We start from the raw sequence: 22969 nt of genomic DNA, 5'->3' as shown, positions 1-22969 counted from the left end.
ATAGGGTTTAAAGGTACTGGGAGGATGTGTAACCAGAAACAAACAGGGATTTTACATGTACTGCCTCTGCCATGGACAGTGTCCAGGTCTCTGGCAGTAAGTTCAGGAGGAGGGTGTGATGTTATTGACATGAACTGTGACCATATAGATCACTGTTGAAACCAAGGTCCTATAGTTGCACCAAATCTTGTACAAAGGAAGTCAAGTAAGGTGTCTATGGAAAGGTTGTAATTTGCTGGTTATGATTATGCTGTCTGTATGTGTGTATCATTTTTGTATTTGAAGTTATGAATATTGGCTATGTACTTGTATCTAAGGCCAGGTCTACACTAACCCCCTAATTCGAACTAAGGTACGCAACTTCAGCTACGTGAATAACGTAGCTGAAGTTCGAAGTACCTTAGTTCGAACTTACCTCGGTCCACATGCAGCAGGCAGGCTCCCCCGTCGACTCCGCGGTACTCCTCTCGTCTAGCTGGAGTACCGCAGTCGATGGCGAGCACTTCCTGGTTCGACTTATCGCGTCCAGACAAGACGCGATAAGTCGAACCGAGAAGTTCGATCACCAGCCGCTGAACTACTGGGTAAGTGTAGACCTACCCTCAATGTGTTTGACTCTAAGTAGCATCAGTGAAGCATTTGGTCAGCTTCTTGAGAAAGGACTACTCTGAGTAAGTGCCCAATCAAGAAACACTTAACTGACAATGGACTTTGGGAGACACCAATCCCCATCTGAGCTTTCCTGGGAACATTCAAACTAACATGTAAACAATGGCAGCGGCCTGCAAAAAGCTGAATCATTCATGGACATGTGATTTGCCCAGGTGGCTATAAACTCCATCTTGTTGCTGTGATTTTGCACAGAAGAAGAAAGGGCTTTCCACCCACAAGACAGCGAATATAAAAGGCCCTGGAAGCCTCTCCATTTTGTCTTCAGCTGGCTCAAGAAATGGCCTCTCCAACCCAAAGAGATGCCTGAAAGAAACTGGGAAAGAGGACTGTAACTACAGGAGTGTGAGTGAGTGCTGGACCCAGGCCATAAACCACAACATTGGTCTGAAAAAGATTGGGCCCAGACTAGGAAGGAGTCCAGTCTGTGAAAGAAGCGTGTTGGGACATCTCTGACGATGAGATTTACCTGTATTCAGTTTCCTACTGTATTAGGCTTAGACTTGCGTGTTTTGTTTTGTTTTTGCTTGGTAACTTACTTTGTTCTGTCTGTTATTACTTGGAACCACTTAAATCCTACTTTTTATACTTAATAAAATCACTTTTGCTTATTATTGAACCCAGAGTTAGTGACTAATACCTGGGGGAGCAAACAGCTGTGCATATCTCTCTATCAGTGTTATAGAGGGCGGACAAGAGTAAAATGAATTTATTTGGAGTTTGGATCCCATTGGGAGCTGGGTGTCTGGGTGCTAGAGACAGGAGCACTTGCTAAGCCGTTTTCAGTTAAGTCTTCAGCTTTGGGGGTGTGGGTCAGACCCTGAGTCTGTGTTGCAGCAGATTAGTGTATCTGTCTCAAGAAGACAGGGTTCTGGAGCCCCAAACTGGCAGAGAAAATGGGCTCAGAGGTAGTCTCAGCACATCAGGTGACAGTCCCAAGGGGGTCTCTGACTGAACCTGTCACACCCATACCCAATTCAGTCCTTGGCTTCTTTGTAGGATTGTCAATTATTGTGGAGGTATTTGTGGTATTGGTACTTATCCATCCACAATGAAAACTTTCTGTCCTAGCCTTCAAAGCCCTTTGCAATTAAACCTTGACCGTACTATCCACCCATTATCTTGTCACACTCACCTTTATTCGTCCAGTAATGCCTGCCTCAATTGGCTACTTCTTTCCAAAAGTGAAAAAGCTCCTGGTGCAAATCAAGTAAAACCACCACATTATCTTACTTCAAGTTACTCCTCAAACTCACCTCTGCGATAATGTATATGGAAATTGCCTGATAACAGCTAAGCAGGTAAAAAGTGTGGTCACTGCTCGTGATTGGCTAAGAATTGTACATGTCTTATTTTTCTACTACTACTTCTCCAATTCTCACCCTGACTCACTTGTTTGTCTGAGCCCCTATTATATATTTAGACTACGCTCTTTGGGGGCAGGGACTGCCACTTACTCTATTTGTACAACAAGGCCTCAGCCTGGTTGGCCTCTCGGTGCTACCACAATATAAATAATAATAAGAATCAGAAATGAACTAGGGCCACCACTTCATTTTACACAGACTAGTGAATAGTCATCAGATGCTAATTTTGCTGGATACTAACATGGGCAGGATCTGAACCAGTAACTTTGTGATTAAAAAGTCTGTTCAGCCTATCACTTCATTGAGCTTTTAAATGCAAATCTACTTTGAAAGCAGTTTTAATGTGATTCTTCCAACTCTTTCGTTTTCTCTCATCAACCTCTCTAGTGTTCCAGTTAGTCACATTACCATAGCCAGACCTGAGGAAACAAACCTTACTACAACATTGTTGAGTGTGGTGGCTAGTGTGCCAACATTAAAGAGGGAGGCTGGTTCAGTATTCTTTCCAAATGACCAGTGATCCACAAAGAAAACCCATTGTGGAGACTCGAGTGCTCTAACAGATGTGGAAATGAGGGGTGGCAATCTGGGTGTGTTTAGTGCAAATAGGCTAATGAGTTCAGAGCAGGTAACTATTTCTTATTAGTTTCACTGTGGAATCTCAGTGTAGTCCTCTGCCTAATTCAGCGTAGGCGGAGTGGTTACCTTTTGTTAACATCATTGTCTGGAACGCTTTGCCTTGCTCCCTTATGATAAGTAAGAATTATAGTGATTGTTGCAAATCATTTTTTTGTAAGACCACAATTTAGTGAAGAGTAAGTGTTTAACTCTGCAATGTGTTGCACTAGTGGTCCAAAGTCTTCCCTCCTCATTCTGAACAAGTGTAATATCTTGGCTTCTAGATACTGCAGTGACAGGTATCCAGGGCCGGCTCCAGGGTTTTGGCCGCCCCAAGCAGCCAACCAAACAAACAAACAAAAAATCGCGATCTGCGGCGGCAATTCAGCGGGAGGTCCTTCGCTCCGAGCAGGAGTGAGGGACCGTCCACCGAATTGCCGCCGAACAGCTGGACGTGTTGCCCCTCTCTGAAGTGGCCGCCCCAAGCACCTGCTTGGTAAGCTGTTGCCTGGAGCCGGCCCTGCAGGTATCACATAAATACAACATGCTCTCCCCTTTCCAAAAAATTGGATGTAGGCAATAATGTCAACCCAACTATCACATTTATCTCCTAGTTTGACAGTGACCCAGAAGAAGGCTATGTCTACACTACAGCTAGGGATGTGATTCTTCTGCTCGGGTACACATACTCATGATAGCTCAATGAGAGCTAGCACTAGTATTAATAGCAGCGTAGCGATGGTAGTATGGGTGGCAGCAGCAGCAGAGACATGGCTTCGCCAAGCTGAATACATACATGCTAGAAATCACTGGGTATGGCCCTGGCCTGCTTAAGCCCTGCCTCTGCTGCCGCTACCCATACCCCCACAACTACATTGTTTATCCTTGTGCTAGCGCTAGGAGAGCTAGCATGAGTACGTGTACAGCAGTAGGGGAATCACATCCCTAGCTTGTAGTGTAGACCAGAGGTTTTCAACCTTTTTCATTTGTGGACCCCTAAAAATTTTGAATGGAGGTGTGGACCCCTTTGGACATCTTAGATGTAGTCAGCAGACCCCCAGAGGTCCATGGACCACAAATTAAAAACCACTGGTGTAGATGAATGATAAACAGGGTTTTATTTTTATTTGAAGATAAATTTAGAGATGATGATGATGGTATCTCTCTGATGAACCTATTCCCATGAAAATATGTAAAACCTGAAAAGCATCTAGAGGCATTTCTCATTATTTTCATAAACTTACATAATCACTCAAATGTATCTGTGCAAACTAATTACTTTTTAATTAACCTTTCTGATTGCATATTGAGAGTTATGGTGAAATTTACCACTAATTATCTTGAAGCAGGAGGCGGCCACCAGATTGGTATGAGAAATGAGAAGACTTTATTTCCTTTATTTGAAGCACAGACCAAGTAGCAATTTATTTTTCCAGAATTCAGTCTATGCAGCTTCTGTTAACTTTTCTGACAGATGCCCTTTTGATGGGTCATCAGTTTTTCTTCCACCTAAAGTAACATCACAGGAGCTTCAAAAAGCAAGCCTGATCAGAATCAGAACTATTCAAAATTCATTGCATTCAAAGATCAAAAACCCTTTTAAATACCATTTATATGTTTGTTGTTTCTGGATACTGGTTTTTGTTGGGACAACTGCATATCCAAAATCTGGTCCAAATGCTGCAATTCTCCTTCATGCAAGTAATCCCTGTAATATTTTACTGCCATGTAATGGTTTTGTTTGCTTTCATGGGTATAGGTTGTAAGTAGCAGCCACACCTAAAAGTATTCATTCAGAGAAACTAAAGCAGAAAAACATACTTTGCTAGTGATACACACAGCTTCTCAAAAGAATTGCACTACAACTAACAATTGACATTTCTCCAAGATTATTCTATCTATATAGTCAGTAAAACAGAAGAAATGGTTACTTCTAACTGTGGTTCTTGATACAGCCTTGTATTCCACTTAGGTGTGTGTGTGTGTACCCAGCATACCAGAGCCAGAGAAACTGCTTAGCAGTATCCGTAGAGGGGAGGCGCTCATGCTTTATGGTTGTAGCCCCCTCCCTGACTACATGCGGGGGTGCTGCCCCAACCCCCTCACTTCCTTGACACTGAATGCCCATGAGAGGAGACTTTGATGCAGAGTGGACGTAGGGTGTGTTATGGAATACACATCTGCATGATATCTTGAAAAGCCACAGTTACAGTAAGTAACCATTTCCTGTTCTTCAAGTACATGCAGCCATGTATTCCACTTAGGTGACTCACAAACAGTACCCTACCCAGGAAGTGGGGCTTGGAATCTATCTAAATAAAGATCGCAGGACCACCCTTCCAAAGTTTGCATCCCCTCTAGAAGATGCAGTAATGGCACAATGGTTCGTAAATGTATGTATCAACAACGTAGCAGCCCTGCAAATGTCCAATATGGAAATGTCACCAAGGAATGTTATTGCATTCTCATCGAATACTACCATACCCACTGAGAAGGCATAACCAAAGCTATCTCATATGCATTCTTGATACAGGATGTTATCCATTTAGAGATGGGCTGTGAAGAGACTGCTTGACCCTTCATGCAGTCTATATATGACCAGGGCCGGTGCAACCACAAAGCGAACTAGGTAGTCGCCTAGGGCGCCAAGTGGTTGGGGGTGCCAAAAAGCGGTGCCCTGGCTCGGCAGGGAGGAGCCACCTTCTGGAGGCACTGGAGAGCCAGAGCGTCGGCTTGAGGTGGTGGCAAGCCCCAGTCATCGAGGAGCCGGCGCGGCACAGGGGGGGTAGCAGCCCTGCAAAGGCGGCGGCGCTGCTAGCGGGGAGCAGCTGCACCCCCCACCCCTCCTGCCCAGGCTGCGGCCTGGCGGCCCCCCCCCCAGGGGCTCCTGCAGGCTGCAGCAGATGCATGGGGGCAGTGGCCCCCATGCGCCCCCCCGGCTTCCCCCTCGCCACGCTTGGGCTCTGCGGCTCCTGGGCATGTGAGCCGCTGCCACCACCAGAGCATGGGGCTCTGAGCCTTCTCTGAGAGGGGCGGCGGCGGCAGCTCACATGCCCGGGAGCCGCAGAGCCCGAGTGTGGCAAGGGGGGAGCCGGGGGGCGCATGGGGGCCACCGCCCGCATGCATCCGCTGCAGGAGCCCCTGGGGGGGGGTGTGCCGTGCCACAGCCCGGGCAAGCATGCTCCCCGGCTTCCCCCTCACCGCACTCGGGTTCTGCGGCTCCCAGGCATGTGAGCCGCCGCTGCCCCTCCCGGAGCAGGCTTAGGGCCCCGTGCCCCAGTGGTGGTGGTGGCTCACATGCCTGGGAGCCACAGAGTCCGACCACGGCGAGGGGGGAGCCAGGGGGCGCATGGGGGTGATGCCCGCATGCATCCGCTGCAGCCTGCAGGAGGCCCTTGGGGGGGACGGGACACCGGGCCGCAACCTGGGCAGGAGGGGCGGGGGGCGTGGCTGCTCCCCACTAGCAGCACCGTCACCTTTGCAGGGCTGCTGCCCCACTGTGCCGTGCCAGCTCCTCCATGGCTGGGGCTCGCCGCCACCGCAACTGGGACACTCTGGCTCTCCGGTGCCTCCGGAAGGCGGCTCCTCCCTGCCGAGCTGCTGCAGCAGCCCAAGCCTGGCAAAGCCAGTGAGTGGACTCGGGGTGGGGGCCGCCGGGATGGGGTGGGGAGGGCTCATGGGGGGGCTGTGCACCCTCCAGGGGAGTTCAGGAGCCGGGGAGGGGGGAACCTGGTCTGGGGAGCAGCCCCTGGGCACGGCTGGCCTCTGGGCACGGCTGGCCTCTGGGGTCTATAAAGGCTCATTGGGATTTGCCCCTCAATGAACCGATGTGTGTGTATGTGGGGCGGGGCGCAAGGTGGAAGTTTCGCCTAGGGCGCATAATATCCTTGCACCAGCCCTGTATATGACGGAAACATACGACGTGAAGTACAAAATGGTTTAATCCTATCCTGATAGAGAGCTAGACATTGTCTGACATCCAAGGCATGGAGGCACTGCTCTTCCAGAGATGAATGTGGCTTAGGAAAAAGCACAGGTAAATATACTGCCTGGTTCAAATCAAACTGAGAGACTACTTTAGACAAAAAATTGGGGTGTGATCGTAAAGTTATCCTGTCTTTGAAGAATAGTGTATACAGAAGCTCTGCCATCAGAACCTGCAACTCTATCACCCTCCTTGAAGATGTAATCACTACCAGGAAAGTGGTTTTCCAGCATAAGAGGGTCAATGGACAAGATGGTAGGAGCTCGAATGGAGGACCCATCAGAGTCACCAGGACCATGTTTAGGTCCCACAAGGGAACGAGCTCTCTAGACCGAGAAGCCCTTTTAAGAATCTTGTCACCATGGCATTGGAGGAAACTGATTTTCCCTGAACAGGAGAATGAAATGCTGATATCACTGCCATGTGCACTCTCAATGAACTAAATGCAAGACTCAACTTTTGAAGATGTAGCAGGTACTCCAAGATGTCCTGGATAGAAGTCTGCATTGGTTGGATCACGTGGGCCAAGGACCACACCAAAAACCTCTTCCATTTCACTGAATAGACCATTCTGGTAGAGGACTCCCTGCTCTTAAGCAGGACTTGGACAGCCACCGAACACTGCCTTTCTGCTTCATTCAGTCATGCAGCAGTCACGCCATGAGATGCTGGGAGCTCAGAGTGGGATGCAAGATGTGGCCGTGATTCTGAGAAAGCAGGTCAGGATAGAGAGGAAGCGGTAAGGGAGGCTGGACTGACAACATGAAAAGGTTGAAGAACCCGCACTGTCTCAGCCACACCAGGACAATGAGAATGAGCTTGGCCCAATCTGCCATGAGCATGAGGATGATCTGAGGGGTGATTGGGTTAGGGGAATGGAAGGCATTGGAGAGTGAGCCTGGACTGAGGCCCTGGTCAGAGCAGAACAGGCAACATTTTCTTTTCTCCCTTGAAGCAAACAGGTGGATCATGAGATTGCCCCATGCTGTGAAGATGACCCAGAAGACACTTGCCTTCAGGGAGCACTCATGACTCAGGGAAAAATACCCGCTGAGATGGTTCACGAGATGATTCTGAATGCCAGGCAAGTGAACAGCTATCGGAGTAATATTCTCCTCAGTGCAGAACTGCCACAGCCTGATCATCTCTAGGCAGAGCAACCTGGACTGTGCTTCCCCTTGTTTGTTCACATATTACATAGTGGTGGTATTGTCGTTAAGTATGTGAACCATGGTGTGTTTGATACAGTCCCGAAAGGCACGCCCTGTATTGTAGATGGCCCAAAGCTCCAACACAGTGATATGGAGTGAGGCCTCCTGCTCTGATACCTTGAGTTGCTGAAGATACAGGGACTGTTATGCCCCTCCAATCTATCTGGGAGGCTTCGGTAACAACTGACTTGGTTGGTGAGGGCTGGGTAAAGGGAACAGCCTGCCAAATATTGTGTGGACCCATCCACTGCCGCAAGGAGTCTAGGACCAGCGGAGGGCGACAAACCAATCTGTCCAGAGGATGAAGGATAGGATGGTAGACTATCCTGAGCCATATTTGAAAGGAGCGAAGGTGCAACCTTACAAAGAGGACTACCTGTGTGCAAGCAGACATGGCCTAACACTCTCGGACACATTCAAACTGTTGTGGAAGGCTGAGATTGCAGACTGAGGCAAAGACGTTGAATTGTCTGAAAACGGTCGGTCAGCACGAACATTCCTGATGTTGTGGAATCTAACAGAGCCCCTGTGAACTTGATTTTTTTGAGTGGAGCCAACGGTGACTTTCTGGTGTTTAGAAGGAGACCTAGATGGTCAAGCAAGCACAATGTGGGACTGACATGAGTGAGAACTTCCTCTCTGGAGCCGCCCTCAATAACCAGTCATTGAGCTATGGGAAGATGTGAATTCCCCACATGCTGAGATATGCCATAACAATGACCATGCATTTGGTAAAAACTCAGGGGGTGGAAGAGAGGCCAAATGGAAGCACTGTGTAGTGAAAGTGGCGTTCCCCCATGACAAACTGAAGGACCTTTCTGTGGCCCCGTAAAATCATCACATGAAGCTGAGGTACCTGATACATTTGTTGAGGCCACAAAGGTTGAGGAAGGGTCTCACCCCTCCCTTGGATTTGGGTATCAGGAAGTACCAGGAGTAGAAGCCATGACACCGGTAGAACCTCCTCCACCGCTCCCAAATCCCAGTAGCGAGCGAACCTGCTCAAGGAGCAGTATCTTGGGAGAAGGGTCCCTGAAGAGTGATGGGGAGGTCTGGAGAGGAACTAGGTGACATAACCCAATCTGATGGCGCTTAGGACCCAGCTCTTGGGAGTGATCGAACCCCAAGCATAGTGAAAGTGGGCCCAGCCTGTCCCCAAATTGGGGGCAGGAGGGGATGAGGTGGGAGGACCAATGACTGGAACAGTGCTCTGGACCAAGGAATCAAAATGGATGCTTGGACAGCGCCAGGGGAGGGCACATGGTCTGGCCAAACCCTGAGCCTGGCTGTATTCTCCTGTGGAATTTATCCCTCTTTCTGGGGTAGTCCCATTGCCTCAGAGGAGGGAAAGGCTAGGCAAACTGCAGGTGATGCTGCTGCTGAATGCCATAATGGCACCTCTGTGCTACCAGCATGTGCCTCCCCAAGGAATTCAGGGTAGCCCTGGAGTCCTTGAAGGAGTGCAGCGTGTCATCAGTTTTGTGTTTTTAAAAAAACAAAAAACCCAGCATTTGGCCATCAAAAGGCAAGTCCTCAATGGCTTGCTGGACATCAGGGGAAATACCCGACTTCTGTGGCCAGGGAGCCCTCCTCATGGTGACTGCAGAGGCCATGACCCTGGCCGAGGTGTCCACAGCGTTGAGTGTGGACTGCAAGAATGTCTTAGCCACCAAACATCCCTCCATGACAAATGCCCGAAATTCCTCCTGCGAGGCCTCAGGCAGCTGGTCTGCAAACTTTGACATAGCTCTCCAGTTAACAAAATAATACTTGGACAGCAAGACTTGCTGGTTAGTGATTTCGCATTTGTAAGGAAGAGGAGATGTAAATCTTTGGAATCTCTATCCTGGGGATGGACGTAAACCTATCCTGCTGTTGTTCACTGCAGTCACAACTAGGGAATTTGTGGCCAGAAGGGAGCAAAACCCCTCAAATCCCTGCACAGGAATGAAATAGCGTTTCTCCATGTGCTTAGCTGTAGGCAGTATCTAAGCTGTCATGCTCCAGAGGCCTTAGCTGATTTTAGGATTGATCGGGAGGTCAACTTTTGCAGGTGCAGATGGCTGTAAAATGTCCATCAATTTGTGGATGTTCTCTTGTAAGAACTCCACCTGGATGCCCAGGGAAGTGGCTAAATGCTGCAAAAGGTTTTGGTATGCCTTAAAATTTTCTGATACCAAAGGGGAGGATGAACCTGGCAGCACAGCATCGTCCATAGGTGAGGCCCTTAACTAAGCCAAAGCCAGATCTTGTTCCAGGGATGACTTACCTCAATGAGAAGACTCTGCTGGAAGAAGGATCACTGGTGCTTGGGTGCGGGTCACACCGCAGACATGGCTGGTGATCTCACCTGTGAACGAGAGGAAGAGCGGGACCCTCCACAACTGAGGCACATCCCACTGATTCCAAGGAGGCCACTGATATGGATAGGGCATCGGTGTCCAGTAGGCACCAGGCCAGGGACCTCCGTCCCGACCATGATGCGCATACTAATCCTGGGAGCCGTAATGGTCCATTAGTGACCCTTGGTACTCCATCAAGCAATGGGGATGATGACCCAGACTCAGATACAGAGGAGCCTCAGGGTGGAGCGAGACCAGAAGGAGCAAGTAGGCGATCTGACTCCATCACCCAGAACGAGGCAGGAAGCAGCACTGACGCTGGAGGCGGTACCACCGGTACTGAGCACGCTGGTGCCAGAAGTAGGGTAGGTCCTGACGTGAGTAGTGATACCAGAGTGACTGACTGACTACCAAGGGTGAGGGTGGTGAAAGCCACCATGGAAGTGTCTGAGGTGCTGACTGTAGCGATGCTGGGGAAGTTCCTAGTACCGAGGTCCCTTTACCAATCCCGATACTGACTCTACCCCAACTACTGGAAGGGTAGCATTGGGTAGTGGAGCCGACGACTCGATGGCTAAGTGGCTTGCTCAATCAGAGGGGCTGTAATTGGTACAGCCCTGGCAAAGTCCTGGACCAAAGGCGAGGTCAGGACTGAAAGGCAGAGGTTGCCTGTGGCTGCCTAGTACAGTACGCTGCCACTATGGACACAGTCAGTACTCTTGTTGGTACTGGACTTGGCAGACGCCCAGAGGCTGGAACTGGAGTCAATGGTACAGGGTTTCTAATCTTCATACTAGATACCTGGGAAGGGTTAAAGATACCTGCACAGTCCCACATGCCAATCCTGGCTCTGTGCCAGTCTGCACTTTCCCTGGGGGAAGCAGAAGTCACCCAGAGACGTGGAGCAGTCTCGATTGGTCTTATGAGACCTTTTCCTTGGCACAGTCGATAGGGAATGGCTCCTTTGCCTCTTTGGAGAGGTGCCTGGTCCCAAACGTGAAACGGCAGTGCTCTCGGAGCCCGAGGGCGATCTCTGACCTGATGAGGGCTACAGTACTGAATCAGGCCATGTGGCATGTTGAAGTAGGTGCTGCTTGACACAGAGGTTCTGAGCCATTTGAGTCAGTTTAGTAAATGATTTACAGATCATGCAACAGTCCTTGAGGAGGGCCTCACCAAGACAGAGGAAGCACCTCATGGGTGGATCACTGTTGGGGAGCGCTCCTCTACACAAAGGACAATGTTTAAACCCCATTGAGGGCATCACTGGGGAAACAAACTACTAAACTAACACTACTCTAACTAGCAGTAAGAGTACTATTAATTATATACACCAAGAAAACTAAACTATTTGTGAGGCTACAACACAGAGATCGAACCTCGGCCACGGGCAGTAAAAAGGAACTGAGGGGGAGCTGGAGAGCGCCGCCTCATGTAGCTGGGGGAGCCACAAGGCATGAGCACCTCCCCTCCATGGGTACTGCTCCCCAATTTCTCCAGCTCTGCTGGGTGCACGCACACCTAAGTGGAAAACACAGCTACATCTACTCAAAAAAAGAACTTGTAAGGTTATCTGTAATAGTGCCATTGGGTAACTCCCAATAATGTTACAACAGTACCTGCTCATGCAAACGTTTTCAATAAAATTGGGTCTAAGTGCACATTTTAGGATCAGGCTCTAAGTTAGTCTTACACAGAGGTGACAAGTAGAGTGGGTCAGATGTGGGAACATATTTCTATGAAAATTTTCACCCAAAAAGCACTTTGGGTTTCTGATAATCTGAAAAAGATTGAGCAGCTCTAGTGACCAGGGAAACCAAATATTACAGCTCCTGGTGACAGCCACATTATCATTTTATAAGACTTCATTTTTTTTTATTTTTTTTTTTTGCTGTGTTCAGCATATTTTTATAATACTGAATGGGATTTTATGAAGCTTTTCCCAAAGTCTAGTCAGCAGTTATAAACATTTATGGCATTTTGCCATAAATTGGCCCATGTTCCACATTAACAGATCAGTGGGGCCATGAGTGCCCACCTCACTCCAGGGTCTGCACACAGAGGAGAATCTCAATACACAGCTTTCCTCCTTTTTTAGTCCATAGCATTATCCCAGCCCCCTGGAGAGGGATGCTCCCCGGGGATGGAGATCCGTGTGGGAGGCAGGTAGGATGATGGTTATGCCATATATATATTCACACTTTTAGTCCTGTTGGGATTTCCAAAGAGAGTTAGGCCCCTAATTCCTTTTGTAAGCTAATGGGAGTTGGGTGCTTAACTTTCCTTAAGGCGTCTTTGAAAATCCCACACTGAAGTCATATGTTTTTAAGCGGAGTCCCCGTGTAATACAGAACTTTTCTTTGCACAGTTACAAAGGCAATGACTGAAACCCCAGCAGCTTGACTCCATTACAGTTGAGCCACCAAAGAAATTGAGAGGGCAGGAGGGCCCAGAAATGATGCAGAGGCATAAAGTTTCTGTGCTTATGGTTCTGAACTCCAGTATGATAGTGCCTAAAATGTGCTAGTTTTCTAACCACAAAGACAGATGGCCCCTGCCCTGTGTACAGTCTAAAAAGATAGCTGGTGGGTGGGGTGAAGAGATACTACATACAACCAGTGATCAAGGTGGGGATGGGTATAGTCTTAAGTTTGCTTTTTTAAATATACAGTTAATTGCACTAAATTCTGCTCCCTCCTACTCTCACAACAAGTAAGTCACATAGTCTTCCCTTGCATAGCCACCACTTCACTGCTCATCCGAACATCTGATCCGCTTCCTCCACACAAATGAGCAGTTCCCACACAGATAGATACAGTATATAAGTAGAGACAATTGTGCCTAAGTAGAGGATGTGCTAGTTTCTTGGCATTGCATTAGAGGTGGGTCTTCAGGAGGGATTTGAACCAGGCCAGTAGAGGCTTAGGGTGTTTAAAACAGCAGACCTGGCTCATATTCTAGGCCCTCAGTGGGAATCATTGAGCAGGACCATTTTCAACTGCTTTCTACCCACTGTATTGCAGAGTAGAGGTTCTGAAAGTAAGTAGGCAGAGTTAAATCGCTGTCTGAGGCGGTGGAGAATGTTTCCCCATTGTAACTTTTGATAAATTATTCAGTGTAGTTCACTTTAACCACACTTTAGAGCTAAGGATATCTGGACCATTTTATATAAGTTACTACATGATTTGGTGGGCGCTACTCAAAGGACAAAATGCTCTTCTCCCTTTAATGCTGGGGTCTCAAACACGTGGCCCACAGAGTTATTTGCTGCAGCCCGCCAAGCTCCCTGCCCCCGGAGTTATTTCCTGCGGCCGCCCGCCCTCCCACCCCAGTGCGCCGCATCCCTGCTCCTCTGTCTACCTCCAGGTGCTTCCCACCGCCAAAGTTTGGCGGCGCTTAGCGCTTTCCAGGAGGGAGGGGCGAGGAGTGGGGAGCCACGCACTCAGGGGAGGAGGTGGGGCAGGGATTTGGGGAAGGGGTTGGAATAGGGGCAGGGAGGGGGCGTAGTTGGGGTGGGGACTGGGGAAGGGGTGGGAAGAGGCAGGGCAGGGGTGGGGCCTCATGGAAGAGGTGGAGTGGGGGTGGGGCCAGGGGCAGAGAGAGGGCTTTTGTATCTTTATATGAAAAGGTGTCAGTGATGCAGCTCTCAGGCCAATGTACTAGTCCTCATGTGGCCCTCATGGTGATTGGAGTTTGAGATTGCTGCTTTAATGGAAGTTGGAGCTCAGCTGCCTCCCCTGGGCTTTGATGCAGTGCCATCTTCCTCCCTATTCATTTGGATGTAGTAATATATGCATACAATGGAAAAGGAATTGCAGCGTTAATTTTGACTCCATATTAATTTAGTGGAAAAAATAGGTTAAAAAAATATTCTGCTTCTGAAAAACTGTGTGCTTCAGTGGATTAAGTTGCTTTCTAGCTGTGCAAGGACTTGTTCAAATTCAGCTAATGCACATCATTGAATAATATATTTTCAGTCAAAATGTTTAACAAGTTCGGGTCTTCCCTGTTTATTCTAATAGGTTGTAACTAGGGATGATGGAAATCAGGCAAAGCTCCTCATATACGTGTTTCTGGCAGCTCTTGTTTGGTCTTGCAGAATTGAAACTATCAGATATTGGGGCTAGAAGAGACCTTGAGAAGTTGTCAAGTCTAGCCTCCCCCCATATTATGGCAGGACAAGGTAAACCTAGATCACCCCTGACAAATGTTTGTCTAACTCTTCTGAAAAACCTCCAATGATGGGGATTCTACAGCTCCCTTGGGACCCTATTCCCTAGCCCAGCGGTTCTCAAACTTTAGCAAACTGAGGACCCCCATTTTGATTTAAAACTTTTCACAGACCCCCACATCTAAATTGAAGTTTTCGACTGTTCGTTAGTTTTTCCAAAACAGAAACTAACTGCGTTAGTCTTCAAAGCTTACCACCCACCAGTTAGGCATGTGTTCTTTCCATATGTAGTTAATTCTCAATAACTATCACTAGGGAGTTACATATGCCACATCCAGAAAAGACCAATCCCTAAAGCACCAAGTTATCCTTTTGTGAATGGATGTACCAGTAAGTGCAGCTGAGGGAGGAGGCCCCTTTCCTGGATCACTGAACTGGGGACTTACGTTCCGCTGATTTATCCATCATTCCCCCCCCCAAATCTTTTTCAGAGTCACTTCTCCCAGGACCAAGTCCCCTTTCTTTTAAGTAGGGCCTACCTTCTTTGTTCCCAAATGCATACATTTGCTTACACCCAACTTACTAGGTGATCCAGATCCCTAACAGTGTTTTGCCCTCTTCATCATTTACAATTCCCCCACTCTGTGTCATTTACCAACTTCATCAGCGATTATTTTATGTTCTCTAACATTTTTATCAACAACCTGGGAAACATCTGGCCAAGAACTGCTCCCTGCAGGACGACCCCAGTAGAAACACACCTGCTCAGTGATGATTCCCCATATCCAATTACATTGAGACCTATCACTTAGTAAGTTTTTAATCCATTTAAGGTGTGCCCTATTTTTATATTATTCTAGGTTTTTTAAAATCAAAATGGCATGCAGTACCAAGTCAAATACCTTATAGAAGTCTATTACATCAATGCTATTACCTTTATCAACCAAACTTGCACTTCCATTTAAAAAAAAGTTTTACGTTTTCCATAAATCTTTACGAATGGAGTACCATATCAGCTGTTTCATTATCTTCCTTGGGAGGGATGTCAGATTGACTCATGTAATTATAGGCATATCCCCGTTTACTCTTTTTATATATTGGTACAACTTTTGCTTTCTTCTGGAACATCCCCCGTATTCCAAAGCTTATTTGAAAATAAACATTAATGGTCCAGCACACTACTTAGCCAGCTCTTTTAAAACTTTTGGATGCAAGTTAGCCATTTTTAACTCAGCAGGTTTAACTAACTTTAATAGCTGCTGTTTAACATCCTCCTGAGATTAGTGGAATGGAAAACATGTCATCATGATGATATGACTACATCATCTGACTTTCCCCCAAATATAGTGTATTTATCATATACTTCTTCCTTTGATTCATGATTTACTGGTTATTCTACCATTTTTAGCTGGTAGAAGACACATACTATTCAGATTTTTTGTTCTTGATGTATTTTAAGAACTCCTTATTGTCCTTAACTCTGCTGGGATTGCTCCTTGTGGCCCTTTGCTTCCCATATCAATTTTCTATAATTCCTGTGTTCTGATTTGTATTCACTATTATAGACTTCTTACTTTTTAAAAATATATAGACAGTGACACACAACTGCCTTCACTTCTCCTCTAAGCCATGGCAGTTTAACCAGTACAGCCTTCTTACTCACTTATGGCTTTTGTGGTATCTAATAAGGCATTCTTTAAAGAATTCCCAATTATCATCCACAGTTTTCTGATTAAATTTGTCATCCCAGATTTGGCTCAATTGTTTTCAACTTTGTGAAACTGGCTCTTTTAAAGCACTGACTGTGTGTGACTGGCTTAGACTGTAAATTGTTTGCACATTACAGATGTGATCAAGTCATGATCCCTTGTACCTAAACTACCACTAATTTCTAATTCTGTGATCAATTTCTCTGTGTCAAGACAAAGTCTAATATAGAATTCCCCCATGGTGGATGCAACATTTATGCAACCCTCCACTATCTGGCTCTCCGTATTAACCAAAAACCAGTGCACACAGGTTCAGAAGCAGGCAAATACTTCTGTAGCTACTAGATAGCACTGCAGCCTTGCACTTTTCCCTTCTCCAGATTATCCAAATTTTTTAATATCCAATCTGGCCCTGGTACCAATTGGATCAGATAAATGGGGTTTTGCTGGATTTAGAAATGCTAAAGATGTTTTAGTACTGGCAGCATGAGACCACCAGCATATGTCACTCAAATTGAAGTGCCCAATGATCATGCAGCTTCCCCTGCTGCCCAGGTTATAAATAGATGCTTAAGAGCTAGTCATCCTGTTCCTTAGCTTTTGTCTGCTACAGCCCAACAAATCACACTAATACCCCCTGTGACAGTGTACCCCATAAGGCTTTATGGGTGGGTGGTCATAAATGTATGTATGATATAACTGGAATAGGGTTTTGCTATATATGCCATGTAACATATCTATGTAAAGGTTATGATCTACTGGTTATGTTCATCCTAGTTGTATGCAGGCACCATTTGTGTGTTCAAAGTTATGAACATTGGCTGTATAATTGCTTGATTTCTAAGTAGCCTTAGTTAGAACATTTGATCACTTCTTGGGAAAGGAATGTGCAAATTAGGTGCTCCATCAAGAAGCACTTAACAGACAAAAGAGCTTGGAAAACTCCAATCCACCTCAGGTAGACTTCTTATGACGTTCAAGGTAGCATGTGGGTAATGGCTACTACCTGCAAGTCCTGAGTCAACCATGAGCATATGACTTGCCCATGTGATTCCGCATCTCCATTTGGTGACCGGATTCTACACAGGGTGAGGGGGTCTCCACCCACAAGAGAGTCTATTTAAACCCCTGGGAGACCCCTCCATTTTGTCTTCAGCTGGCTAAAGAAGGAGCCTCTCCATCCCCCCAGGATACTTGAAGGAAACTGGAACAAAGGACAGTAACTACAGGGCGCGTGAGTGATTGCTGGACCTAGGCTAAAAGGAGATTAGTCTGTAAAAGGGAGCGTTCTGGAACTAGTGAGGATCTTATCTGTGATTAGACATAGATTTACACATTTTATTTGGTGACTTGTTTTGTCTGTTACCACTTGGAACCACTTGGGAGTTGGGCATCTGAGTGCTAAAGACAAGCACACTTCTGTGAGCTATGTTCAGGTAAACCTGTAGCTTTGGGGCAAGTAATTCAGACCCTGGGTCTGTGTTGGAGCAGACTGGAGTGTCTGACTCAGCAAGACAGGGTGCTGGAGTCCTGGACTGGCAGGGAAAACAGGGATAGAAGTAGTCTTGGCACATCAGGTGGCAGCTTCCAAGGGGGTTTCTGTGATCCAACCCGTCACACCCCCACCTTATGCTTTATCTGTTACAACATTGATCCATAAGCATTCAAAATAATTTTCTTTTGAGTTGTCAGTGACTCGGACACATGTAATTCTATATTTGATAGAATGCCACTCACCCTCCTTTTTTGTCCACTTGATCTTTAGAATGTTAAAAGTTAATGGTTATAACCTCTGATACCTGATGGGATGATTCACATGATTAGTAATCTCATTAGTATTACATAATTTTTGCCCATAAATGAGGAATTTCAATTCCTCCTCTTCATTACACATGTTCCCACCTTTGGTATATATACAAACAAACAATTTTTTTCCTCTTTATCTTTGGTTCCTTGATTATTTTGCTCAATATCTTGATATTTTGCCCAGTGCTTCATTCTCCCTTCTCATTTTGTTATTGAATGCCCTTCTAACTACCCAGGAGAAGGCTGGTTCCTTGGAGACCAAACTGTACCGCCCCCATGGAAGGTGGACCAAAGTTCCAAGAACCCAAATCCTCCAAAATTTACCTAGCCAGTGGTTTACTTCCATAATCTTCTGCCTTCCTTTGCTTGCGAGGCAGAAAAGATCTGCAATCACTTGAAAGCATGCTGAAGCAGCATGTCCATGTTCCGTGAAGTCATCTATAATCTGAGAGAGATCCTGCAATGCAATGTCAGTGCCGATATGAACCATCACTATTGGATCATTGCATGTCTACTTCAGAAGCCTATCCAATCTTTGAGTAATGTCTGATGGCTTGGCTCAAGGAAGACAGCACACAGTGCTATTGTCTGCCTGTCACTGGCAGGATATTCTTTCCTTGTTGGGGATTCTATATTCACAATAGAGAGTCAGTCTTCCTTGGCTGGTTGGAGATCTTTTTGTGGGCAAGCTTGATTTTCTTGCAGGTTGTGCTGAACAACCATCCACGGATAGGTTCTATACATCTCTCTGTTCCTTTGAACCAGTAATCTGCAGAGATATCTTCCACAGTTTCCTACATTGAGGACCTGGCATCAATTTGGAAGCTTCTATTGGTGTGGAATTCCTCCTGGTCCTATTTTTTTCTGGTGACCACCATTGTCTGTCTCCAGCAATGTAGAGGGCCTTTGACTATTGTCTTGTCATTAAAACTAAACATGCAAGTAGGTAGTATTATATGCAGCAATGATAGGAATGAGTAAGAGATTGATTCAGCCAACGTTAACCTCCACAGCTATTGACTCTCAGATCTTCAGACCTCTTGTGCTCAGTATGCATGGCAGCTGGTCACAATTCTAAGGGAGAAAGATACTCTATTATGCATTCCAAGGCTACCAGAAGAAAGGTGTTCTTCTCCATCCCCTTTCCTAAAGGCAAAGGTCATTGACTCTATACAGTTAGTTTGCTGTATTGGAATCAGGCTTTAGAAAACATCCAGGAATTTGACGAGCAATGGTAAGAATGGCCGAGAACCCACTGACCATGCACAAATTGAACTGGGAGGAAATTTAGTGGTTCTGTGAATGACCTGATGACTTCTAGAATAAAAAAATTAGGTGGCATTTCACTTTAATCTAAAATAGTTACTCCAGTTTGCTATATGGCCAGAGTTGGCAGAATGAAAGTCCACCACATACTTTTCAGAGTCCCTGAACTCAAGAGCATGCAATCTAAAAAGACAAAAGAGATGCTGGTAGGATAGTGATATAAAACAGGCACGTAAAGTGATCAGAGTGATAGGCACGTGTCTTACTAGCTATATTTTTAAGTTACTCACAATAAATTCTCTATCCTCCCTTTACAGTTTAGTCCTCTTGCCTTCCCTACACCAATGCCCAGTGTTGGTTTGAGTTTCCTTTAGTCCATCTCTCCATGAAATAAACACTTCAGTCAGTTGACAACCAGTCAGGAAATTTCTTAACAGTATTGTAGTAACAGTGGATCTGCAAGAGAGATTGAAATGAGTAGAGGATAGTTGCTTTATTGACCAGCTCAGGAAAGGCATTCATGCTAAAAGTCAACATGGAGACATTGGTGGGAGAAATGGACATATGTAAGGGTGAGTACTGCTCACAGAGCAGATAGGACAGCAGAAAGAGAGAGAGAGAGAGAGAGAGACCGACCAGTTATAGGCTTTCCGAACCAAAAAAAAAAAAAATCAACAGAAAAGGAATCAGATAAGAGGGTAATGGTCAGAATGTTGGCCAAGGAATATCCTCTTCATGGTTGTCTTTTGTGTAGACTGGAGCACGTTATGGGGCAGATTATAAACTTCTGAAAACAGTATGTAATTTAAATTAGATGAACCAATGTCTCAGGCAGAAGTCTGTGGGAGGAAATTTTAACTTAATTTAATTTAGGAAATCCTGCTTAGGCCTTATTTTCTGTATGTCACTTTTCTATAGCTACAGCTATTTGCTGCTCATTCTTCAGTCAGAAATAATACTTCCTTGACATCAAACCACCACCACTACATCAAAATGGTATGACAGGTACACTTCTGACATAGGAGGAAGTAGTAGCAGGAGTAGATTAAATTCTAAAACAAGAGAAAATGTGCCAGAGACAGAATGGCATGCTAAACAGACTTTTTGAAAGTTTAGAAGAGCCATTAGTGCATAGTTAACTACTGTACAGAAATGGTATAACAAATTAACTGTATTATTTGGTTGAAATGGGTTAAAGATAGTTAATTTCTGTTCTACCAAACTAAGAAATGTGCAAAAATTAGGCCCCAATTCGGAGAAGCAGACTATATATTGCAACTATGGTTTGGAAAATGCATTTGTCTGCAATTGATGTCGTTTAGACAACTAATTATCTGACTACACCCACAAATCAGGTAACTATATACTTACGTGACAGCTGATGCCTACCATTTTGACTTGCCAGGATGAGGTCCTATTCAAAGCCAGGCTCTTTAAGTAAAAGCTTATTGGAATATTTATATAGCACCAGAAGGATACACAGTACTTTGTTGCCCTTAAAGTACATGCCAAAAATTCTCATACTAAGTAAGTTAACATGCAAAACTTTGCTTGCCAGAAGAGCCCACAGCTTATTTTTCAGATGAGTTGTCCCAAAAGAACCACAGGTTTTGTACAAATTTAAATACTCTTGCATGCAGACCAAACACTACTCCATTAGTTCCCTCACAGTATCCAGATCCTGGCCTGTATCCAATAAATCACTTTATTCTGTCAAGAGCTAGCAAAGGGGCATAGCTGCACCCTGAAGAAAAAGGTTCACTTCAAAACTTCTGTGAGTAGGTTCCAGTTGACAATTTTTTGCAGGTGCAAATAGTGGGGAAAATACTGGCCATTTACCATATTGCTCCTCGCAAAGGCTATTTCATTCTGGTTATGCCTGAACTAGAACTCAGATATGAACGCACTCTACTTAAAGGTGGTTTGGAATCAGATCTTTATTTAATGTCTTAGGCCCATTTCTAGTTAGTACTGTACTTTAAAATAAGAACTTATCTATTTGAGAAGTTAGTTACATATACACAACACAAGTTTGTAAAAATATACAACATACTACACTTTACAAGTGTCCTGTTAGAATATGCAGGCTTAATTGCTTTAAACTGTTTCCTGTTAGAACAGAAATTTGTTAAGGCAAATACTTTCCACCATAAGTAGTTTTGGAAATATCTGCTGTCATCACATTCCTCACATACTTTATTATTATCCTAAAGATGCTGACTAAGTTGTTACACAAAACTCATCCTCACCAACTAGTAAATTCCTAGCTTTATCTCAAAGACACCGGTTGTTTTTTTGCAATTTGATACTTTGAGTCAATTAAGTGTTCTATCTATAGGCAAAATATAAAAACCAAAAATGTATCAGTCATTTATTTGATGTCTCCAAGTTAGAGAGAGGCCAGTCATTTGCAATTGCATAAAGGGAATCTCAGCAAGTCATCATTCTTACACTACTTTAAATAATACAGAAGTGATCAAACAAAAAGTGTGGAATGGACCCAGGCTAATGCATAAAGACAGTACTGAAGAACATCTAGGCCTCCAACTTCACTGACTCCAGTATTGAACGTGCATCTTTATATTCTTCAGCTTCTTCCAACTCTTTTTCATTTTCCTGAAATTCAATGAAATTAAAATTAGATTTCTTTATACAGCTTTTAAGTACTTTGAAAATAACGTGGACATGCTTTCAATGAAATAACTGAGATGTTATATTAAAATTCCATTTTTTAGTGCTGAGTGTTAGATGTAATAATATCCCTTGCATCAATGGATTAGCTCCTTAGAGCCAGCTAGTTTAGCATTTTTTTTCCTCCATATTTTTTAAAATCAGGTCTAAGATTTTGTCCAACATCATGTGGCTCGTTTAAACTTCGGGTGCCATCCTAGGTAAAGGGGAAGTCCATGAAACATGAAGGGCATTTCAATATTGAATACATTGGTTTTAGAGAAATTTAGGTAGTTCCCACGTCCCCTCTTATAGTGAGTAAAACAGTTAAATCATGCACATGTCAAATTTAGAAGTACCAAGTCTGAATTATTTGAATTTTTTATATGTTGTTCAATTAAAGGAATATTTAAACCAAAATGCAGCCCACACAAAAGTTGGCAGAAATGGCAACAGAGGTAAGACTAACATTTAGGAAGACTTAACCTTCTTTGAGGTTGTCCATTTAAAAAGAGATTCTTCTTCCAAGTTCACTTTAATGGGAACTATGCAAGTATACTGGGAGGGGAAAATGACTTTTCAGAACTTTTCAGTATTATTAAGTTTTGGATTTATTTAAAAATTTCAAGTCTCTTGATTAAAATAACTTATCTGTTTGTTTGCCTTCTCAATTTAGGGAACAGTAGCAATGACTAATCAGTGAATTATGCCAACCCCTTCACGTAAACAATCTGAAGACCACTATGGACCTGCAAAAAGCTGAAGTCTAACAGTCTGATCCTGCAAAGCGCAGAGCACCTCATGGAAAATCTGAAGAGCCTTTCAACTCCCCTTGAAGTTAACAGGAGTTGAGGTCATTCAGCATCTTGCAGAATCAGGCTCTAATGCTGGCAGCTTAATGGAGATCAGCAGAGGGGAATTCTACCAGGTCATCTCTCCTTCACTCGCTGCATGTGGTAAGATGCTTAAATCCCATTGTATAGTTACGCTTCACAGTAATGTTTAAATCTACATGGGTAACAAGACTGCTGGTAAAGAAACTGTCAGCTTTTTAATGTAATCCTGTGACCTCAGAGCTAAGTAAAGCTGGTTTGGGCCCTAAATTTCTATATCACCCCTACTCATATGCAAATAGTTCCACTGAAATCAAGCTAA

The 22969-nt window shown here is 45.0% G+C and overlaps 1 protein-coding gene across 1 annotated transcript in view; it reads right to left on the bottom strand.

The window, feature by feature from the left end:
• Window positions 1–21063: 21063 nt before the first annotated feature.
• TBCA (tubulin folding cofactor A) overlaps window positions 21064–22969 on the bottom strand; it is a 52320-nt gene continuing 50414 nt past the window's right edge. Inside the window, exon 4 of the mRNA XM_065407053.1 lies at window positions 21064–21760. Within this exon, the coding sequence (XP_065263125.1) occupies window positions 21680–21760 (81 nt within the window). The 3' untranslated portion in view covers window positions 21064–21679. The remainder of the gene's footprint in view (window positions 21761–22969) is intronic.

This window comes from Emys orbicularis, chromosome 6, assembly GCF_028017835.1.
Source record: "Emys orbicularis isolate rEmyOrb1 chromosome 6, rEmyOrb1.hap1, whole genome shotgun sequence".
In the NCBI taxonomy this organism is placed as follows: Eukaryota; Metazoa; Chordata; order Testudines; family Emydidae; genus Emys; species Emys orbicularis.
Note: the sequence above shows the minus strand (reverse complement) of the source record. Positions and strands in the feature narration are given on the sequence as shown.